At 42.0% G+C, this 22,898-nt stretch overlaps 1 protein-coding gene across 2 annotated transcripts in view; it reads left to right on the top strand.

The window, feature by feature from the left end:
• Positions 1–22,898, top strand: part of Ahrr (aryl-hydrocarbon receptor repressor) — an 80,002-nt gene that overhangs the window by 19,443 nt on the left and 37,661 nt on the right. For both annotated transcript variants that reach the window (XM_021180984.1, XM_021180983.1), the window contains one exon: positions 16,084–16,181. In XM_021180984.1, coding sequence (XP_021036643.1) covers positions 16,084–16,181 — 98 coding nt within the window. The remainder of the gene's footprint in view (positions 1–16,083; positions 16,182–22,898) is intronic.

The raw sequence follows: 22,898 nt of genomic DNA, 5'->3' as shown, positions 1-22,898 counted from the left end.
TTTCCTTTCCTTTCCTTTCCTTTCCTTTCCTTTCCTTTCTTTTCCTGTTTGTTTGTTTGTTTGTTTGTTTCGAGACAGGCTTTCTCTGTGTAGCCCTGGCTGTCCTGGAACTCATTCTGTAGACCAGGCTGGCCTCGAACTCAGAAATCTGCCTGCCTCTGCCTCCCAAGTGCTGGAATTAAAGGCGTGCGCCACCACTGCATGGCCTTTCTTTCTTTTCTTGATGACTCTCTTTTGAGAGAATCCTTCTTGTCTCAGACATACACACCTTGGTTTGAGCCACAGGTTCACAACTGGAGGAATCTGCTGGGAGGGGTCGTCTCTCCAAGTGAGGAGATGATACTGAGATGAGACTTTATTTTAGACTTCAGAGTAGATATTGATGGGACTTAACACTTGAGATCAAAAAGCTTTCCAAATCATATTATTAGTGTATAAAAATATCACCCTGATTGTTTTATGAATGATTATATTTTTCTTCCTCTTTTCATTAATATCAAAAGGTCAACCTGACCAATTAGAGACAGCCTCAATCAGTTCCTCTCTCCTTTTCTCTCTCCTGTCTCTGAATTCCTTTCCAGGACATAAGGATCTAAGGTTTGATTTCTCTTCTTGCTTCCCCACCAGATCTCCTCTGTATATGGCCCTCCTTCTGTCTCTGACAGTCTAAGGCATTGCTGGTCACTTCTAAGGAGGGTATATTAGTAGTTCTATCCTATTGTCCAATCAGGCTAGTTGGGCCATTTATACAAGTCTAACGACAGTTTGTTTAGACTTGTTTAACACAGTTAAAACAACATGTCAGGTAGGAGAGATGGCTCAGCAGTTAAAAGCACTGACTGCTCTTCCAGAGGTCTTGAGTTCAATTCCCAGCAACCACATGGTGGCTCACAACCATTTATAATGGGCATCTGATGCCGTCTTCTGGTGTGTCTGAAGACAGCGACAGTGTACCCACATACATGAAATAAATAAATTAATTAATAAAATCTTTAAAAAAAACCCCCACATGCAACATGTCTCTCTACTGAGCAAACCTCAGGCAGGAGGCTGGACTCCAACTCTACTCCTTTACAATGATGCTGGGCTTCCTTATGCCCTCAGTAGGAGCAACAAGGGGAGAAGAAAGAAGACCAAGAAATTTCCCATGTGGCTGACATGGCTATGAGCTGGTACATCAGACAGGCATGACACCCAAGAGGACTCACAGGATGTCACTAGGTGTCTTGAGAGACAACCGTACTCTGAAGGTGAACACAGTGACCCTTCCCTTACAGCTGGTACCATATGTCTTTCCTTGCCCCAGGTGGCAGATCCTCTTCTTAATGTGGTCTGCTTTCATGTCTCCTTTTGGGCCAGATTTATACCCCACTATCATAGGCTAGTACACACATAACATGGTCTACTTGGTCCATAACGGTTGTACACCTTTGGCTTATTGGCTAAGCAATTCTTTCTACCTGGAGCTTGTTGCCTGACAGGAACACCCAAAGCCTTTTCCTCTTAGATGTCTAAGTAGAGAAAGAACAGCAACCTTTAGTGCCACACTGGACCCAGAAGGCACAGTATTCTCACAGAGTCCTTCTGAAGCACCTCTGTCTGGGCACAAGAGGAGAAGAAATCCTACTCTTTTTTGGTATGGATGGAAATAGACTTAGAGAATGCCCCCTTCCTGAATCTTTACCCAGTATCCTCCCCCTACCATCACCCTGAATCTTACTGGCGAGCCTAGGAACAGTTATCTTGAGGTCTCAGCTAAAATTTATATGGGAAGAATTCATTTTATCATTCTTTATAATGTGAGTGGGAAAAGGTGCCATGTGTATGCCCTTTTAACACTTAGGGTATACTGCAGGAAATCTACTTTTAAATAATATCTTTCATTTTCAGTAGGTAACCAGTCTTCTCTTCTGTTGATAATAGTCACAAGTAAAGATAAAGCATTCTATGTATTTATTTTTGAGAAAGGGTCATATAATGTAACCTTGCCTGACTAGAATGAACTATGTAGACCAGTCTATCCTTGAACTCACAGGGATCCACTTACCTCTGCCTCCCAGGTGCTCAGATTAAAGTTGTGCACTACCATACCTAAAAAAATTTAGTTTTATAAAAATAAATTGATGAGACAGCAGGAAGTTAAGTAACATTCAGAGAACAAAAATTAAGAAAAGCCAAGAATCCAGAGATAACAGTATTAAAAGAAACTTTGAACAAATATACTTCATACAGAAGAAAGGAAATTCCAGATGAAGAGGAATGAGAAGCAAAAGAGTGGCTATAGGGAAAAATCAATCATTGATTTAAATGATGATATACAGTAAAAACAAAAAAGAGAAATGCGTGCATAAAATATTTTTACTTTAGGCACAGAATTAAAGAGGATGGTTTTAAGTTAGTTCTAAGTTTCTTGTATTACATTTGAAGGTTATCTTACTTTCTGTTTGTTTTGTTTTTTCAAGACAGGGGTTTTCTATGTAACCTTGGCTGTCTTGGAACTCATGCTGTAGACCAGGCTAGTCTCAAATTCACAGATTCACCAGTCTCTGATTCCTAAGCACCAGGATTAAAGGTGTACATCACCACCACCTAGCTGGTTATCTTGTTTTAAGTCAGAAATGCGATTTTAATTTTTAAAAGAGAAAACAGAATGAGAAAATATAACCAAAGAAAAAGGCAAGAAAGTAGGAAAGACTCAAATGAGTACAAGAAATAGAAATCATGAAAGTCCAAACATATCGTTAATTATAAGAAATATAAATGGAATAGCCATGCCAATTGTATTGGCTGGTTTTGTGTGTCAACTTGACACAGGCTAGAGTTACTAGAGAAGAAGCCTCAGTTGAGAAAATGCCTCCATGAGATCCAGCTGTAAGGCATTTTCTCAATTAGTGATAAGTAGGGAGGGCCCAAGCCATTGTGGGTGGTAACATCTCTGGGCTAGTAGTCCTGGTTTCTATAAGAGTGCAGGCTGAGAAAGCCAGGGGAAGCAAGCCAGAAAGCAGCATCTCTCTAGAGGCTCTGTATCAGCTCCTTGCCTCCAGGTTCCAGCCCTGCTTGAGTTCCTGTTCTGACTTCCTCCAATGATGATTGTGAGGTGGAAGTGTAAGCCAAATAACCCCTTTCCTCCTCAACTTGCTTTTTGGTCATGGTGTTTTGTCACAGCAATAAAACTCTGACTAAGACACCTATTAAAAGATAGATGAGGCTTGATATGCTATTTACAAAGTGCACATTTAAAGTCTAATAGTTTAGAAAGAAAGAGCAAAAAGATAGAAAAACACACTGAAGAAACCCTAACAGAGAGAAGACTTTTATGCCTCTGAATCGATGTCCAAAATTTTCTTTGAAGTTAAAAAGCACTGGGGAGAGGAAGGGGATGAGTCACTACATAATTATTTAATGATTCATTTAATCAAATGAATAAGATAAATTAAAATTTATGTTTCTAATAACTTCAAAATCTATAAAAAACAAACATTGACAGAATTATAAGAAAATACACAAATTCATCACCAAAAGGATATGAAAAGACTTGTGGAGTAAAACATTAAAGGAATAAAAGTTGTAAAAGATGTAAACAAGGCAAACATACGATCAATCTAATGGACAAACAGAAAGCGCTGGTTTCCTGGATTCCACAGTCCCAGTATTCTCAAGCCTGCACGTACATGTTAAATGTTGACATCATATGGCCAATAAGTCAAATTGTGACAAAAGGCAAAAATCATAAAAAGTTATAGTGAGGCCCCAATTGAAAATTAGCTAGAAATCACTAGTGTAAAAGATAATCCGAAACCCCTTTTATCTGTACTAACTTTTAGATCAATGAAGAAAATATGATGGAATTTAGAAATATCTACAAATGTAAAGGTATACAAATCAATATTCAGAAATAACTAGTCTTGCTTACGTACAAGTTAAGAAAGAATGAATATTCTATAATAAATTTGAATAATCAAATTTACAAAGTCTGGTGAGTGATCAAGAAAAAAAGTGTGAGGTGAGTCAAGATATAAAAAGAAGACAATTATAGATGCTTTGAGATTTAAAAGATCCTCTAAGGGCATTATGAGCAATCTAGTGCTTATATATTTGAGATTTGAAAGTAAAGTAATAAATTCCTTGAAATAAACTCTTATTAATCTGACTCAGAAGGAGTGAAAAGCTCATATAGCCATATGAGTATTGAAAAGCCGGAATCAGAGGTTAAAGAGGTGGCTCAGTAGGTAAGAGCATATGCTGTTTTTTCAGAGTACCCGAATTTGATTCTCGGCACCCATGTCAGAGGTCAGCCTATAACTCCAGCTCCAGGAAAGCCAGTGCCTCTGGCTTCTGTGAGCCAAAAGGGTCTGCTGCCCTATAACAATACACATACTTTGCCTTTAAATACTGGCTCTGAATTCCATTCACCATAGCAAGGAGCCAGGGACTTGGGAGCAGGGGTGATACAAGATAATTTTGTTTATGCCTAAAAGTACTCAATGTAGGCATGTCATTCAACATAGGATGACCATAAAGAAGGCTCTACTGACAAGCCAGGGATGATTTCAGCATTAAAAAGACTTGTGGTAGTAATGGCTGATAACTACATGAATAAAACAGGATTTTTCTATCAGTGTACTCTAGTAGAGATGAACAAACTAAATAAACAGTGAGAAATTTTCTCTGTATTATATTACTAGACAATAAGTGTAGGAGAGACAAACATAAAAGAGGAGAGCTAAAAGCCAGTGGCCATTGAACCATAGTTGATTCAAGCAAATAATGCAATAAATACGAAGAGTAATGGTGAAACTGTGGTGAGAAGCAGTGTTAAGTCTTTACAAAATAATCTTTTTGTGTCAAGGGGAAAGAACATAAAGGAGAGAACTAGTATTCGTTATCCTCAGTGGTTGTATTTGACCTACTGAGAGCGTCCAAGAAGATGTCATGTATCACACCAAAAAGCATCTTGGGTTGAGCCCAGCATGACATGATGGTCTTCCTGATAAAGATGCATCTTCTTTTCTAATCATGAGGAATCGTCAGTCTTCCACTGTCTGAATTGTGGTCTTCATAGAGACCTGACAGAAGAAAACTGGACTGTCGGGGGAACCACAGCTCTCCAGCCAATGACTTGACAGTGATCTTTCTGCACCCATTGGTTAAACTTCAGGGGAGTCTATGGCAAAATAATTTGGGCATAGTGTGCTGTTTTTAAAAGTTTTTTTTTTTAAAGTTTAACATCTCTAAATAAGTCAATTGGAAGCATCAAGAAAACAGCACACAGGAAGTGGTCTGTGAGGCCTGAGTCTGCAGTGTGCCCCAAGGACCTCACTGCATGGGGAAGGTGTAAGTCCTGGGGAATAGGAGGAAAGGAAAGGGTCAAGGAATGGCAGAGCCTGCAAAGAGGCTGTGTTCTCAAGACTGGATGTGCACATACATCTGTGTGGAGCATTTTCTCACCACCACTGTCATGATCAACTTCATCACTTACAGAGATGCAGTTACAGATATTCAGGGCAGAGGAGTGCACAGCAGTGGCTGTGGAAGCTAGAACAAGACAGTCCTAAGCAGTGCTTGAACATGAAATGGCAGGGAGTAGGTATAAGTGGAGATTTGTCTGGCTTGTAGAAATATTATTTCTGCAGCCTGCAAACCTGGAAATTATTACCTGCATACCTTTATTTCCTTCAATTGTTTTTACTTTTAAATTTGAACCTTTAATTGGAATATATTATTTATGCTTCTTGATAGAGCAAAATGTATATCATACTTACAGAAACATGTATAATGCTCAAGCTAGAGTTATTACCATTTTCTCCTTTTGTCTTTAGAATTAAGGCATTATGTATATCAATCATTTTGAACCATTATTACATTTGTGAAGTAAACCCTATTTTGTTGTTTTCTCTCTTTTTGAGATTTGTTTTATGTATATGACTAAACAGTCTGTACACATGTCTGTGTGCCACATGCATACAGTGCCTGTAGGTGCCAGAAGAGACCATTGGATTCTCTGGAATTTGAGTTACACTTAGTTGTGAACTACTACATGTGTGCTGGGAACTGAACCCAGGTCTTCTGGAAGAGTGAGCTCTCACTCCAGCCTTCAGAGCTACTTCCTGCCTCCAACTTCATTTTTGTAGCCATTATCCACCCTCTCTGTTTCTCTTCAAACTATCTTTTCCATCCTCTGAATGATCATTGTTCTTTCTACTTCTGGGAGATGAACATTTTTAGCCTCCACAAATAAATGAGAACATGTGGTAAATTCAATGCTTGGCTCTTCATTTAACATAACAGCACCCAGTTCTCTCATTTTTCCTGTAAACAGTAGCTTTTCATCCTTTTTATTGATAAATAGTATTTTATTATGTTTATTCATCACATTTTCTATATTTATTCATTCATCCATGAATATCCAGGCTGATTCCATGTCTTGATTATTATAATGGTGCTAGAGTTAGCACAGGTGTCTCTTTGACAAGTTTGTTTTCTTTGGCTGTTCACTCAGAAGTGAGGTATAGAATTATATTTCTTATATTAGATTTTTAATTTTTAATTTATATTTTATATTACATTATTCTCCCTTTCTCTCCCCAGCCATGGGGTGTGTAAGCATGTGTGTGTGTGTGTGTGTGTGTGTGTGTGTGCCTATTCTTCTACCATGTGCACCATTTAGGTCCTGTAGCAAATTCAGTTTGTTAGGTTTGGCAGTAAACATGTTTACCCACTGAGCCATCGTGACATTTCCCATTTTCTAATATCTTGAAATATTTCCCCTGTTTTCTTTTTCTAGTTTCATCATTCAGGAACTTAACATCTGGTTTTAGATTAGGTCTGAGTTGATGTTTGTCGATGATGAAGGGTAGGAGCCAAGTCTCAGTCTTGAAAATATAGGTAATTCCTGGTGAACTCAGCTGTAACCTCTGTGAATTCTTCAGTGGCATCATTCAGCAGTATTTAAGTGTTTCGTGGTTTAGACCCCAGGGATTATAGAAGGAGTTGCTTTGGCAACAGACATAGGATGCTGAAGGATATAAACTCAGGACCCAAGAGGCTAGTGCCGGTTGCTGATCATACCAACTTCTGCTTCTGGAAGAGATGCTTTGTGGGCATAAACTGTGGAGGCTATATCCCAAAGGAGGGGCATTTTCAACAGGAATAAGGAGGTGCCCTAGCCTAGGGCAAGTACCAAAACTTCTCCATCTTGAGGGAATTAGCTGGCTGTGCTTGAGTTCCTGTCCCTTATTCAGGTATAGTGGTTTGAATACAATTGGCTCAGGGAGTAGAACTCAGGCCTCAGTAGGTGTGACCTTGTTGAAGGAAGTATGTCATTGTGGGCATGGGCTTTAAGACCCAACCTCATTCTAGCTGCCTGGAAGCTAGTCTTCTCCTAGGAACTTTCAAATGGAGATATAAAACTCTCAGCTACTCCTGCACCATGCCTTCCTGGATGCTGCCATGCTCCTGTATTGATGATACTAGACTAAACCTCTGAACCTGTAAGCCAGCCCCAATTAAACATTATTATAAGAGTTGCCTTGGTCATGGTGTCTGTTCACAGCAGTAAAACCCTAAGATATCAGGGCACTGCTTGGACCAAGATGCTGCCCCTCTGCCCACAGTGCACTGCACAGTTGGCCTAGTTGGGCTGATGAAGCTTCAGCTTTCTGTGCTAGTGTGCTAGAGTATCTGTGGACTCTTGAAATGGTGATATCCAGGGGTTCTGTGTCTGGATCAGAAAGGACTGAAAGAGTCTCTGTTCTCCAGATGACATGTCACTAATGCAGCCCCGGTTCTGAGGCTGAGAAGATAGGGGCAGCTCATGAAACCAGGTTATGTCATATATCTGTTTTGGCATATATGGCAATTGTGAGCTCCCTATAGCCAGGGTTACTGGTTTTCAGGGTGCTTCAGTCAGCAGGGACACTGTTCACCCTCTCCTTCCCAGAGAGTGGGGCCATGACCATGTGCTTCATTCCATTCTCATTGCCACCTATCAGTTTCCTGTCCTGAAAGGCTGACATCTGTGATGGTTTGTATATTCTTGGGCCAGGGAGTGGCACCATTTGGAGGTGTGGCCTTGTTGGAATAGGTGTGACACGGTTGAAGTAGGTGTGTCACTGTGGGTCTGGGCTTAAGATCCTCATCCTAGTTGCCTGGAAGTCAGTCTTCCACTAGCAGCCTTTGGAGGAAGACATAGAACTCTCAGCTCCTCCTGTGCCATATCTGCTTGGATACTGCCATGCTCCCACCTTGATGGTAATGGACTGAACCTCTGAACCTGTAAGCCAGTCCCAAGTAAATGTTGTTTTTTATTCACTTGCCTTGGTCATGGTGTCTGTTCACATTAGTAAAACCCTAACTAACTAAGACAACATCTCCCAGCCATTCTCCTGGTAGTACAGCTGTCTATTTGGGTTTCTGGTTCTTCCTTAGGGTTAAGAGCCCCTTTTTGTAGCCATCATAGGATTGCTTCATTCAGATCTTTATTTAAAGTCCATCCCCTCAGATGATTTACCTGATCTCACACCTTTGACATCATCCCTCATCCCCAGTCTCCAGGAGAACTTCTTTGGCTCCCTGCTCAGTGTTTCTCCTTATGTTTGGCTTGCATGTGGTATCTCAGTCTCTGCTGTATAAAGTCAGAGATTGGTGATGACCGATGCTAAATGTGGAAGCAACTACAGGGAGCAAGTGGGTAGGTATGTCTTTATAGGTCCCGTGTATCTGAAATTAAGATCCCAGGATGTTTTACTAAACTCGGTCTATCTATTGATCCTAATTACAGCAAAACCCTGATAGGAGCTGGTGACCTATGGTGATGTATAATTTATTTGTGTGAAGATGAAGACTCAGATGATTGCCAGGCAGGCAGGCAGGCAGGCAGGCAGGCAAGCTCCATGCTGCTGTTATTTATGAATTTGCTGACAGGTAACTATAGATTTATGAAGTGGAAATCTCTGGTTTCTGTGGAGACTCAGTTGTGTCATGTGATGATTTTCTGGAAGCTGTCTGATGAAAGAATATATGATGTTTTGCTGGAGTGAACAGTTGAGAGGGCTCGTGATATTTGGAAAGGGTATAAATATAACCCCACAGAGGGTTAGAGGATGTTCTTGCATTGGTTTACCTTGCAATACTTTGCTGGTCTTCACTGACTTTCACTTGTCGTGACTTAGTAGAGAGAAAATTTCCAAAGACTTCTCATGGTATCCCAGCTGCTTCTTGCAGCTTTCATGGACTCATGCTGATTTGGTGGAGCCTCAGGGTTTCTTCTGAATCAAGCTGTTGTTACTAATTCACGTTTGGTGTTTACCAATTGGATTGGATTGTCACTACTGAATTTGTGTTTGGAATTGCTCTAAAGAACTACTTCTAAACAGGTCCACATTCTCCCCACCCTACCCCTGTTTCTTATTAACCTTTCTTCTTCCCTACCTTTGGTCAGTGGGCTATAAGGAAGGTTGAAGTGTTTAAGAAGCCTTATTAAAGTAGGAGGTTTTGGATGATCTAAACCTACAGATTTATTTATGGGGGTTTGTGGTGTGTACGTGCACGTGACTGTGTGTGTCTTGCTGAGAATTGAACTTATAGATAACCAAGTGCTCTGCTTCTGAGCTTTCATCCTCCACTCTCAGACCATTGTCTAAAAGTGGAGTATATATTCTTTCTGACCTCTGAGCAGGGCACCCAGTCTGAGTGGCTAGGACAGTGTTTAGTTGTGGGCTGTGGGAGTTTGGTGAGTCTTATAGGGTGCCTTACTCATGGTGATATTCACACCTGGATATCATGAATTTATTAACTTAGTACATCTCTGACTTTAAAATATTTTATTTTAAAACAAACATTAAAAAAAAAAAACCTTTTGAACCCTCACGGACAGTGGAGAAGTTTCTCTTGCTTGTTTGCTGAATGTTTGAAACATTTCTTGATAAAACTTCATGAGAAGATCCAGTTTTAGCTACACTTCATATCATAAAAAGAATATAGATCTGCATTGTGCCCAAATCATGGTCTTCCCTTTTACAATGAGCTAGTTTGGGTTTCATCTTCCACAATGACAGGTATTTGAAGGCAAGGGTTGTGTTTCTCCTCTGAAGGACACATGCGTGCCTGGAGATACTGCAGAGCCTGTGGGAAGAAGCAAATGCCTTCAGCAAGTGGTTAGGAAGAGATGAGAACATGGCTGCCTTTTGACCAGTCCTCAGTGGCTCACAGGAAATGTATACTTTGTGGTTCTTTGTGAGCTGTTTGAAAGTGTGAAATCTTTAATCAATGTATTTTGGAAAATGTGGAAATTATATGTCAAAGACAGCAACTTGCTGTAGTACACAACTTGGACTGTGCTCCAAATTTTTAGTGCCACGTTTGGGTGGGTGTTCATTCCTATTCCTGATGTCTTTTCTTGGCTGAGGGATTGAGCAATGAAAAGATATTTTTAAATGATAAGTAGTCATCGCAGAGATTCCAAAGGCTAGTAGTTGGTAAAGTTCCAGGTAAGGCGCAGCTAGCAGCTAGGTTGAAGTGACGGGAACTTACTCACTCCATTACACTTGTCTAACCTCTTTAGATTGCTGGAGGAGAAAACAGCGTAAAAAATGCTGACCTAATATACAGCGTGGAGCCTTGAGATCAGACACAATATGGAGATTGGGTTCCTATCTGATGCTGAAATATTGACATTTTACCCCAACTCAGCCTTGCACATTGTGGTGGTCTAAATATGCTTGGCCCACGGAGTAGCACTATTAGGAAGTGTGGCCTTGTTGGAGGAAGTGTGACACTATAGGAGTGGGTTTTGAGACCCTCCTTATAGCTGCCTGTGGATGCCAGTCTTCTTCTGTTTGCCTTTGGAACAATATGTAGAACTCTCAGATCCTCCTGTGCCATGACTGCCTGGACAATGCCAAGATGATAATGGAATGAATCTCAGAACCTGTAAGCCAGCCCAAATGAATTTGTCCTTCCTAAAAGTTGTCTTGATCATGGTGTCTGTTCACAGCAGTAAAACCCTAATTAAGACAGATGTGTATTTACTAAGACAGACATGTATTTATCAGGATTCCCTAGAGAAACAGATCACCATGGGCAGAAATTGTGAGGAATTGGTTCATGTGGTCATGGAAGCAGAATCCATGGGAAACCCCCAGGGAAATGGATGTCACGATCCAGCCTAAGTCCAAACTGAGAATCAGGAGCAGATGTAAATGAGAGGCTATGTTTCAGCTCACCCAGAGGCAGGAGGAAAGGGAAATTTCTCCCTCACCAACTTCCATTCTCTTCAGGCCTCAGCAGTTGCGTGACACCATCCACACTAGGAAAGCCTTACCTGCCTCACTGGACCCTGATTCGGATGATACCCCCAGACATTGGAGGCAGTGTGACTGGGAAGCTCACACATATCAAAACAACCTTAGCCACGGCCCTGGGTACTGTCCTTGGGTGTGGACTTGTTCACTCCAACATCTAAAGCCAGTCAACAAGGGGGATCAGACTTGTCCTTTCTAAGGACTCCTGGATTTTTCTCCGAATCAATGAGATCCCACACATGTGACAGGAATCCTCTGCCCGGATCCCTGGCAGGTCCATCAGGGAGTCATCAGGCTGCCTTATTCATAGATGAGCACCATGCACCTCATATTTTAGTGAGACTGAACATCCTAGATGCACAGAAGGGCTCCTTGAGTACAAGAGTGTGGAACTAACTCCTGATGTCACCATGGCAGCCTCTTCAGTACTACGACATTCTCAGGGAACCTGCCCATAGCTAGGCAATGTCACTTCTGGAGCTTTCTCAAGATAGAGTAGCTAGGAATTCAGAAGTTTTCCTTATGATTATTTGTTCCTGCCCTCTGGGATCTTCTGGATGTCCTGCCAGCGAGCTTGACAGCTCTGTACCTTGGAACTGCAGCAATGTTCCTGTAAGTCTGTGGGTCCTGACACCTTCTTTACATGAAGTAGGATGTGGGACAGATTTTGGCTGATAGAACCTTGAAGCCCTATATGACCTTAGTACAAGACCTGAACAATGTGTCATCTTAAGTCTGTCCATCCTGTTTCTGCCCTGCTGCTTACTTGGGTCTTCGGTTCATAGTAGACTGTGGTGCTGTAGACCGAGTCTTGTCCTTCCCAGTTCTGGGACACTAAAGCTGATTGGCTTACTGAAATTCCAGCCAAGCCTCTTCCTTGCCCAGGGGCTGAATCAGAGATTTTAACTGTCCAAGGAGGGCAGTCCAGCTTAATGCCAGGAGAGTCTGGGTGAGTGTTGAGTAGAGGCATCTCACATACCCATTTCTCTTCTTACCATCTCCCTGTTTGCTTCTTTCTCCTATCCTTTCTGTACCCTTCCTTCCTGCTCTGCTTGGGACCCACGTCTCTATCTACTGACAACCTAAAGGAAACGTTAGCTTTAGAAAACACCCAGGAAACTTTAGCCAAAATTCTGTAATATCTCTGCTCTAGTCGGCTTGCTCGGCCTTGTCTTGCTCAGGCTTTGTCTCTGACCATGGCAAGTCCAGGGAGAACGTAAGTAACTATAGGAATGGCTGGCCTGATCAGACACACCATTCTGGTGTAGGAATTGACTTCACTAAACTGAGAGAAAGGCATTTTCAGGAGCAGAGATGGTTCAGACTTCTGGTATCTCCTCCACAGAGGACATTTTGCTAAACTGACACCAAGAAGTCACTAGATTTGTATGTGTGTAGCATCAACTGATGGGGTCCCACTTGTCTGCTGAGTTGTAGAGAAAGGGAAATATGTTACTGGGAAGTTGGTTGTCCAGGGTAGCCTGCACTCCCTGCACTGCTGTGTGTAGAAACTTCAACTGCCTCCATGGTAACTCTTCAGAATTCTTGCTGCTCCAAATAAACTACTTTAAGTTTTCAGGAAATAAGAGAAGTGAAAGATTTGTTGGTTTCAGTTGATTGTGACCAATTGGGGACTTCTTCAAGTGTCCCTGAGAATCTCAAGAGACTAAGTTTCCTGGGGTGAGGTCCTCTTGCACCTATAGTTGTAGGGGGAATAACTATTTGACAGGAAACCGTGGGTTTAGGTGGAGCTGGGCACAGTGCACAGGAATCCAGCTCATTTCCAAGTGAGCGGCCCCAGTAGGTCCCTCTTTATGTCAGAGGCCACAGCAGCTCAGAGCTGGTACAAACTTGTGATTGATGCCTTGAAGACAAGCCTGCTGGGGAGGGGAAGGCCTATAGGGGGCGGCGGGCCTTGGAGAAAGCAGAGGGAAGTAGTGAGTAGACTCTCTAACGCGCGTGAATTAACGCACCCCTCTGTTGGCTCTTGCACACTTACTCGCTAGCTCTGTGTGGGGTCCTGGTGACCTCCATAACCCTTAACTTAGAAAAGACATCCTGCTGCAGCTGACCGGCTACCGGAGCAAGGCAGGAGTTTCCTGGACCCGACCTCGAGGTGCAACAATCCAAAACCCTCCCATCCCGGTCCCACCCAGCCCCCGCCACACTTTTGTCCCTTTCCCTCGGGTCTAGGCCCCTAACCAATTTACCCCCACGCCTATCGGGCGGGGCCCCATTCACTCGCACGCAATCGCAGCCATCGCGTGACGCCTGTGGCCGCAGGAGGAAGCCGGAGGCGCCAGGCACGCGATGGGGGTGGCGGAGTCCCAGAAGCTCAGCCTAGGCTGGACTTAGCCGCGTTTAGAGGCGGAGCTGCCTTTAGGGGTTGGAGTGTTTGGGGGGAGGGAGGGTGGTACTGAAGATCTGGTCAGATTCTGTGCTCAGCGGTTCAGCGGTCTGGCACAACACGCATACTGGCTCCTTGACCATCTTAGCTTAAGTCCTCTGGAAGTCTTGTGCAATCTCTGAGGTGCTGGGAACGTTGCTCCTCTGCAGGGAGACAGACCATCAGGAAACACTCCGCTGGGAATCTGCCCCCGCGGCAGGTGCCTTGGTTTATATCTTTATATCGGACCCACACAGGCTGAATCTTCCTGTCCTGTTCTCCTCACCCATCCCTCAACCCCAAGCTCATGACGACAGCAGCTCGTTTCACTCTTGCAGTTTCCATGGCACATTTTCCAGGGGTTTGGGGTTGTTCCCCAAGGACTCTTAGTGCCTCTGCTTGGCTGCTAGTCTCTAAGTTCTCTATTGCCAGAGGGGAAGCAGAACAGATCCTGAAGAAGGAAACAATAATGTGGACCCCTCCGAGGCCTCCTGAAGACACATTTGAAAACTCAATGTATGAATGTTTCTGGTGTGGGAGGCCCAGACTGGGGAGATAAGTGGTGAAGAAGGATTGGCAGGGAGGCTTCAAGGAGTCTGATTCCTCCATCCCTCTGCCCTAGAGCAGCGTTTCTCGACCTGTGGTTCATGACTCCTTTGGCAAACCTCTATCTCAAAAGTATTTATATTATAATTAATAACAGTAGCAAAATTACAGTTATGAAATTGCAACGAAAATAATTTTTTGGAGGATCCCCACAACATGAGGACCTGTATTAAAGGGTTAGGGTTAGGGTTGGGAACCACTGCCTGAGAGGCATCAGAGGCTCAAGTTTCCCAGGAGGGACCTGAGTTCTGACAAAGAAAATGGTACCTTCGTTTCTTAGTGTAGTGAACAGAAAACCCAGTCTCACTAGTTAAGGGAGACAAGAGCAAGAAATGGTGCCTTTTGAAAATGGAAGAGAAAGAAACCAGGTCCCAAAGTTCATGTCATTGCCATTGGGGTCACAGTCTCATAGTCTTCCCTGGAGAGAGTAGCCTGTTACACAGGGCCCTTTATCCCTGCTAAAACTCTTGCATGTGGGCAGGACTGTCTGAAGTTTCCGTGGACTTTCTGGGACAGTGGAGACTGCCAGCCACAGAAACAACAGCTTTGGGTGAAGCTAGAAAAGCTCTAACTCTGAGGACCAGGTATAGGGCTGTTGTGGGGCTGGGCAGAGTATTAAACAGTATCTGGATCCCGGAGTAGGAGAGTTTTCTGGGAGCCTGGGTAACTATTAATTTCCAAGGATGCTTAGAACCTCTGGAGACATTGAGAGGTCCAGAAAGGGGGGGAGTTCAGTTTCATGGGACCAGTTGATGGTAGACTGGTAGGAACCACTCAGAAAGGGAGACATGGAGCCACAATGAGGCTCAGATTCTAGACAAGAATTGCAAAACAATACCACCACCCCTGGGCATCAGGGATTGCCAAGGCCAAGCCTTGTGACACAAAAACGATAGAACTTTGATTCAAATGCTACTTTTATTTCTGAATATTATACACAGCCCAGCAAACCCATCCTTTTCAGCATGAGGTGAGCTGTGAACAGGCAATGAGATTACTTTTAAGAATGCTGTGCCCTTCAACAATGGAACTTTTTGTCTGGGACTGGGTCTCCTGGAGGGTAGAGGGGGAGTCAGCTTGCCATAGACTCAAATCCAGCTTAGTAAGAGAACCTTGAAATTTCCATCCCAAAGCCATCAAACCAGACTTGGATAGGGGTACCAGGAAGGTGGGCACCTTCATAGGTCTAGGAGCAGTTTTTGGAGGGAGTGAGCATCCTCAAGGGACTTCCTTTACCTCCAGGTGAGGGCATTTTGTCTGCTCCCTTCCAGGGGAGATGAGGGTATGGGAGATGGGCGGACTCAGGGAGCCTTGGCCTAGCCTGGAAGCAGAAGACAGGCCAGCTATCTTCCAAAGGGTAACTACCAGTGGTGTTGGGATACAATGGTATTGGGTCTCAGGAGGTACTTGCAGGGACCCTGGGATCCTTGTTCATAGAGGGGACCTGGCAGGAAGCCACACATTGTCTCAAGACTGGGTAGATGGGAGAGCTAAGAGCCGTTTCCAAGATGAGGCAGAATACTACATGAATTTGGGTACATTTCTACATTAGGCACCTTCTAGATCCATGCTGGCCTAGAGCTTCAGCTGGCTCTACCTGCCAACAATACAGCTTTCTAGGACTTCATGGTGATTCTGCATATCCTGCTTAGGACAATAACATAGCCCAAGTTGGACATATAGCACGAACAATGGGGTAAAAGTCAGGGAAATACAAGAAACATGTGACTTAAGAACCACCAGCAGGCCTGAGCTCTGCAGAGAGCTTATTTGTTCATTCTTTTCTGACAGCCTTGCAGGAGACATGTGTATGGTCAGCTCCAGCCCTGTCACCTGAAGAACACTCATACAGAGGGTTCCCTGTGCAGGAAGGACGGCTGCTGCTGGAGGTAAGTGCACACTTCATTGCAGCGCCACACACGCATGCTATGTAGTGTGTGTGTGTGTGTGTGTGTGTGTGGTGTGTGGTGTGTGTGTGTGTGTGTGTGTGTGTGTGTGGTGTGTGTGTGTGTGTGTTTCCTGAGAAGAAGCTTAATGGCACCAAAATATCTTCATGAGCTGTTTGCCAGACTGGTCTAAGATTGCTTAAGCTGGGATCTGTGGGTAGAGATCAACTTCACGATGGAGTTGAGGGTTTCATCATTCTCGTGCTAAATCGGAGGCTCATTTGTCATCCCATACTCTCCAGTTTCACTCACTGGTGAAAGAACATAAATATTAAGCCATTTATTTTCCAAATTAAAGACTAAAAGGAGTCAGTGTTGAGTTTCTATGTGGATCATCAGGCATCCTGCACAAATAGGGCCTGACAATTCTTGCATTTCAAACTGGCATTCAGGCTTGATGGGAACTTCCATTAGGTGGGTCTTTTTCTCATCTGAGGTGAACCCCAAGGTTCTTTGGTGTTAGAATTTCTCTGAGCTGTTCAAGCTTGGTCTCTTACATCTCAGGAGATGATCACAGCAGAACATTCTTTGGCATTGGGCACATGACATAGGGCACAGTTGTACTCCTATGTCCCCCATCCTCACTGGGCCAGGCCCAGGGTGAGCCTCTGCTGGCAGTACAGATGGCAGGAGCTGGTAGTTCCTCTCTTTTCTCTATTCAGTGCTGTGGGAAAGTCTGGCTTTCTGTTCATCACCTGTCAGATTTGAGGCACTGTCTCTGACTATGCCTGCTTTAAATGAAAGAGGGGGAATATTGAGAGCCCATAGAAGGGATAGCACCTTTCAGGGCAACACCCTCGAAACTCTTAGGTTTTTGTTTAAATTAGGAAATCTTATGCACATATACAGGAAGAAGAGGATAGTAGACAGCCAGGTGCCAGGCTCCATCCTTAGAAGGTTGGCTTCAACTTATCTGCCTCCTGGAAGGGCTTCTGCACCTCGTCTAGTGTCTCTGATATGCTTTGCTTCTTATGCTCTCCCAACTCCGCCATTTTTAGCCCATCTATGTGAACTATGGTTGAAGAAAAGTGATCTGAGTCTACCTCAACCACAAGCAACTTTGAGACATTGTATTCTTGGCATTTTCCACAGCATCCAGTGGGTTCTGGGGACACCCAGGGTGCCTAAGGGAGACAATGTCTGGGGCTTGGGTGAGGAAGCATCTCTAAGTTCTATTACTTCTAATGAAGAGTTTGTGTTTGATGAATTTATAAACCCTACACTTTAAAAAGATACACAGGATAGGTTAAATAGGTGGCTCAGAGGTTAAGAGCACTTGCTGTTTTTCTAGAGGAACCTGGTTCAACGCCAAGTACCCATATGGCAGCTCACAATTGTTTGTAAGTTGGAGTCCATGGAGTCTGATGTCCCCATACAGACATACATGTAAGCAAACCACCAATGCACATAAAAATAAAATAGAAAGGAATTATTGAAAAAATTAAAATACACAGGAGTCACGTGCTCAAAGGGGCCCACACATAGCAAGCTGTGCTTGCTCAGAATATCTTGTGATCAGTTTCGGCTCTTTGTAGCTCAGTGTGGATGGATTCCAGTGGGACTAACATCTCTTTGGGGAGCACTGTCCTTCAGTTGAAGAAATGTACAACTTTATCACTTACCATTATGTGTTTTAAAAAAAAGGCACATTTTAAAGCACTATTACTTTTTCCTCTGGTATTGATCTTTCTGCCACTGCTAATAAAGTCAGAGCTTTAAAGTGTATCCTGGTTTGAATTTTATTCTTAGAAAAAGGTAATTAGCAAACCCCCTTAAATATCTTTTCAATTAACATTGATTAAAAAAATTCAGACTCATAAAGATCATCCTTAAACTGAATTGGAAAGCACATAGTAGGCACACAGCACCCAGGATACTTAAGTTGTCTTAAGTTCTTTCATTCCCAGGACAGGGAATTCAAAGTACAAGGCTAAAGATGCTTTCAGAGGGTTCCCATCTCTACATGTCCTTGAGTTTCCTTGGTGTTCTCTCTCTCACTTGACTTCCTTTGGTGTATGTGTGTGTGTGTGTGTGTGCCTGCGTGCATGCATGTGTGTGCTGAAATCTCATGGTTTGAACTAGTATTTCCTCGTGGCTGAGGGTGCCAAGCAGCCCTTCTCTGTGCTCATGTATCATATTTACCAAACTGTTCAAACCCTTTGCACATATAAAGCTATACTTTTCACCTTCTTACTGTTAAGTCTAGAGAGCTCCTTCTGAACACCTCTCCTCTGTGAAACTTGGGAAAGTTCTTTTCTAGTCTGTGGTTTGTTTTTCATTCTCTTGACAGAATGATGTACAGAGTAAAAGTGGTTAATTGTTAATAAAGTCATTTATTAATGTTTCTTTTTGTTGGTCATGATTTTGGTGTCACATGTCGAAACTCTTTATCCCAAGATTACAAGGTTTGTCTTTTATCTTTTGTCCAAAGTTTTAAGTTATTTTTACATTTATTTATTTATTTATTTATTTATTTATTTACTTATTTACTTATCTATGGTGTGTGTGTGGTCAGGGCATGCTTGGGGCAGTGAGAAGCCAGCTTCAGGGACTCCATCCTTTTCTTCTACCAGGAGTCCTGGGTATCATACTCAGGTTGCCACGCCTGGTGGCAAGCACCTTTACTTGCTAAGCCATCTTACTGATCCACTCTTCAAAGTTTTGTTAAGTTTTACATTTGGCATTCTCTGAATTTTGTCTGGTATATCAACACGACCACACTTCCTAACTCCAGTCGAAGTAAGTAAAATTGTTCTGGACACCAGATGACATGCATTTTTCCAGTTGTGTTTTCTTTCAAAATTGTATTGCCAGGATTGGAAAGATGACTCAGTGATTACGAGCACTGAACATTTTCCCAGAGTTCCTGAGTTCAATTCCCAGCATCCATATGGCAGCTCATAACCATCTATAGTCTATAGTTCTGTGAGATCCAATGCCTTGTCTGGTATGCAGACGTACACGCAGACAAAACACTGATAAACATAAAATGCATAAATCAATCTTTTAGAAAGATTGTCTTGCCTGTGTGAGTTTCTTTATCTTTCCACACACATTTTATAATCATCATATTGATGTGCATAAGAATGCCCACTATGGGCTGGAAAGATAGCTCAGTGGCTAAGAGCATTTGCTGCTAATGCAGAGAATATGGCTTTGGTTCCCAGCATGCACATGGTAACTCATGGGTAACTGAAGTTCCAAGGGATCGATGCCATGTTCTGGGCCTCCATGGGTGCTTCCTGCACTTAACACACACACACATGTGCTTACTTAATACAAGAAGCAAAACACTTGCATACATAAAATAAATCTTAAAAACATTCTGCTAGAATTTTGACTGCAATTATTAAAGCTGAAGTCAATTTGAGTGGACTCCTGGATAGGATGTGTGTCTCTGTTTAGGTCTTTAATCACTTTCAACAGAATTTCACCATTTTCCATCTCATGGATCCTGTCTATGTTAGACTTATAATTAGGTATTCAGTGGTTTTTGTTGTTTCTATTTATGGGCTTTTTTTAACTTTAATTTTTTGTTGTTGGTTGCGGTAAAATATGGAAATGCAGTCTGGTTTCTAGTCATGTATTACATGACTACTACATTAGTTAAGTAGTTCTGGGAGCTTTTTTTCATGGATCTCATGGAATTCTGCTTTACTTTGGTTATATTGTATGAAGACAGAGATATTCTGCATTAAAAAGGCTTATCAGTTTGGGGTCTTTTGCCTGGGAAAGACTATTTCATTCTCAGCATTCATTAGTTCCTATAGTTCTTTGTCTAGGGTTGAGACCCCATTATCATATTAGCATGTCTATTGGTGTTATCCTCATATAGATCTTGTTTAGGCAACCATGTTGATAAGATTTCATGGGTGCATCTTCTCTGACATTCTAGGAGATGCAACCTCACAGCAAACTTCCTGTGCCCCAGCTCTTACAGTCTTTCTACTCCCTCTTCCACAATAGTCATTGAATTTTAGGTGCAAGAGTTGTGTTGTAGATGCACCAGTTGGGGCTGGGCAGCAAATGATCACTTTTCTCTTCACTTGAATTGATTGTGGCTTTCTGTAATCATCTCCATCTGTTGCAAAGAGAGATTTCTTGATGAGGGGTGAGAGCTACACTTATCTATGGGTATAAGGGCGAATATTTTTAATGCAGTTAAGAATTTATGGAGGCATATTTTTCCTCCATGAAGGCATGGAGGTATGGAAAAAGTTTTCAGGTTAGAATCAGATATGCTATCTATCTATCTGTCTATCTATCTATCTATCTATCTATCTATCTATCTATCTATCTATCTATCTATCTGTCTGTGTGTAATACACAGTTTTAGGCAGATAATATGATTTCATATAAATTTTCAGATATTTTTACTGTTATTTTAAGCTCCTTCATCCTTCTGTATTTACCCCTCTCTTGATGCTCTACTTACAAGTCTCTTCCCCTTGCTCTTTTCATTTCTCCTTTGAAATCACTTACACCTTGCTACTCCCCTCTCTATTGTTCCCCAGCACTATGGTGCTTATTTAATTTCATAGTTTTATGTTACTCCAGGTTATGCATTCATCTCTGAAGATTTGGAGCTAAGTGCCACAGATGAGATAACATTTAACAAGTGTCTCCTTGGGTCAGGATTACCTCACTCAGTATGATCTTTTCTAGTTACATCCATTTACCTGCAAATTTCATGAGTTCATTTTTTTAAAGCTGAGTAGAATTCTATAATGTGTATTGTTACATATTCACTTTCCATTCATCAGTTGAATGACATCCAAGTTGTTTCCATTTCCTAGCTCTTATGAATAGAGCAGCCGTGTGGAGTAAGATTCCGAGTTCTTTGAGCATATACCAAACAGTGATACAGCTGGGTCATTTGGTAAATATATTTTTAGTTTTTTGAGAGTTCTCTATGCTGCTTTCCATAGTAGTTGTACCAGTTTGCACCAGTCGTACCACTGCCACCAGCAGTGAATGACAATTCCCCTTTTCCCACACCTTCTCCAGCATTTATTGTCAGATGTCTTGTTGCTCTTTGCCATTCTGTCTGGTGTAAGATGAAGTATCAGATTTTGCTTTGCTTTGCATTTTCTTACTTCTATGGACAATAGCATGTAAAGCTATTTCTTAGCCATTTTTTTTTCTTTTGAGAATTCCATGTTCAGATTCCAAGCTCATTTTTTGAATGGATTTCCCCCTTTGCTTTATTTTAGTTCTTTATATATTTTGGATATTAGTCCCCTGTCAGATGTATAGCTAGCAGAGATCCCCTCTGAGTCTGTGGGTTTGCTATTTACTCAACTGAATGTTTCCTCAGCTCTGCAGAAGCTTTTGGTTTTGTGAAGTCTTACTTGTTAATTGACGGTCTCAGTTTCTGAGCAAATGGGTTCCTATTCAGAAAGTTCTTTCCTATACCAACACCCTGTATGGTACTATGTTTTCTGTTACCAGTTTCAGTACATCAGATTTCACACTGAGGTATTTGATTCATTAAAAGTTATTTTTTTGTGTGTGTAAGGTAAATAATATGAGTCTACTTTTATTCTTTTATCATGAATGCGTATTAGCTTTTGTCAAAAATTTTTTCTTCATCTATTGAGGTGATCATATAGTTTTTGTCTTTAAGTACATTTACCTGATTTATTGTATTTATTGATTTGCATATGTTGAACCATCTCCGCATGTCCAAAATAAATCCAACTTGGTCATGGTGGATAATGTGTTTTTGATGTTTGTTCAGTTTGCAAGTATTTTATTGAGAAAAATTAAATCTATGTTTAGCAAGGATATTGGTCTGTAGTTTTCCATTTTTTATTGTGTGTTTCCCTGATTTTGATATTAGAGTGATACCAGCTTCTTGAAACTTGGGACTGCTCCTTATGTCTCTGCTTTTGACTAGTTTAAAAAGTGTTGGTTGTAGGTTTTCTTTAAAATTCACAGAATTCTGTGAATCCATCTGGCTCTGGACTTCATTTAGTTGAAAGGCTTTTTATTACTATTTTAATTGCCTTATTTATTATGGGTCTGTTTAAGTCTTGATCTCTTCTTGGTTTAATTTTGGTGATTTGGCTCAATCTAGAAGTTCATCCATTTCTTTTGATTTTCCAACTTAATGAAGTATAGGTTTTAAAAACAAACCCTTATAATATTATGAATATCCTTGGGGGTATTTTGTAATGTTTCCCTATTCATTCATGATTCTGTTAATTTGGGTCCTCTGTTTCTTCCTTCCTTCCCTTTCTTTCTTTCTTTCTTTCTTTCTCTCTTTCTCTCTCTCTCTCTCTCTCTCTCTCTCTCTCTCTCTCTCTCTCTCTCTCTCTCTCTCTCTCTCTCTCTTTCTTCCCCCCCCCCCCCCCCTCCCCCCCCCTTTTTTTTTTTTTTTTTTTTTTTTTTTTTTTCGAGACAGGGTTTCTCTGTATAGCACTGGCTGTCCTGGAACTCACTTTGTAGACCAGGCTGGCCTCGAACTCAGAAATCCGCCTGCCTCTGCCTCCCAAGTGCTGGGATTAAAGGTGTGCGCCACCACCACCCGGCTTCTCTCTTTCTTTCTTTCTTTCTTATTTGGGCCAAGGGTCTGTCAATCCTGTTTATCTCAAAAACTCAGATCCCAGAATTGTTGATTATTTTCTTTCTTTCTGCTTCGTTAATTTCAACTCTGAT

Source organism: Mus caroli, chromosome 13, assembly GCF_900094665.2.
Source record: "Mus caroli chromosome 13, CAROLI_EIJ_v1.1, whole genome shotgun sequence".
Classification (NCBI taxonomy): Eukaryota; Metazoa; Chordata; class Mammalia; order Rodentia; family Muridae; genus Mus; species Mus caroli.
The sequence above is the reverse complement of the archived record's forward strand: the minus strand, read 5'-3'. Positions and strand labels throughout refer to the sequence as shown.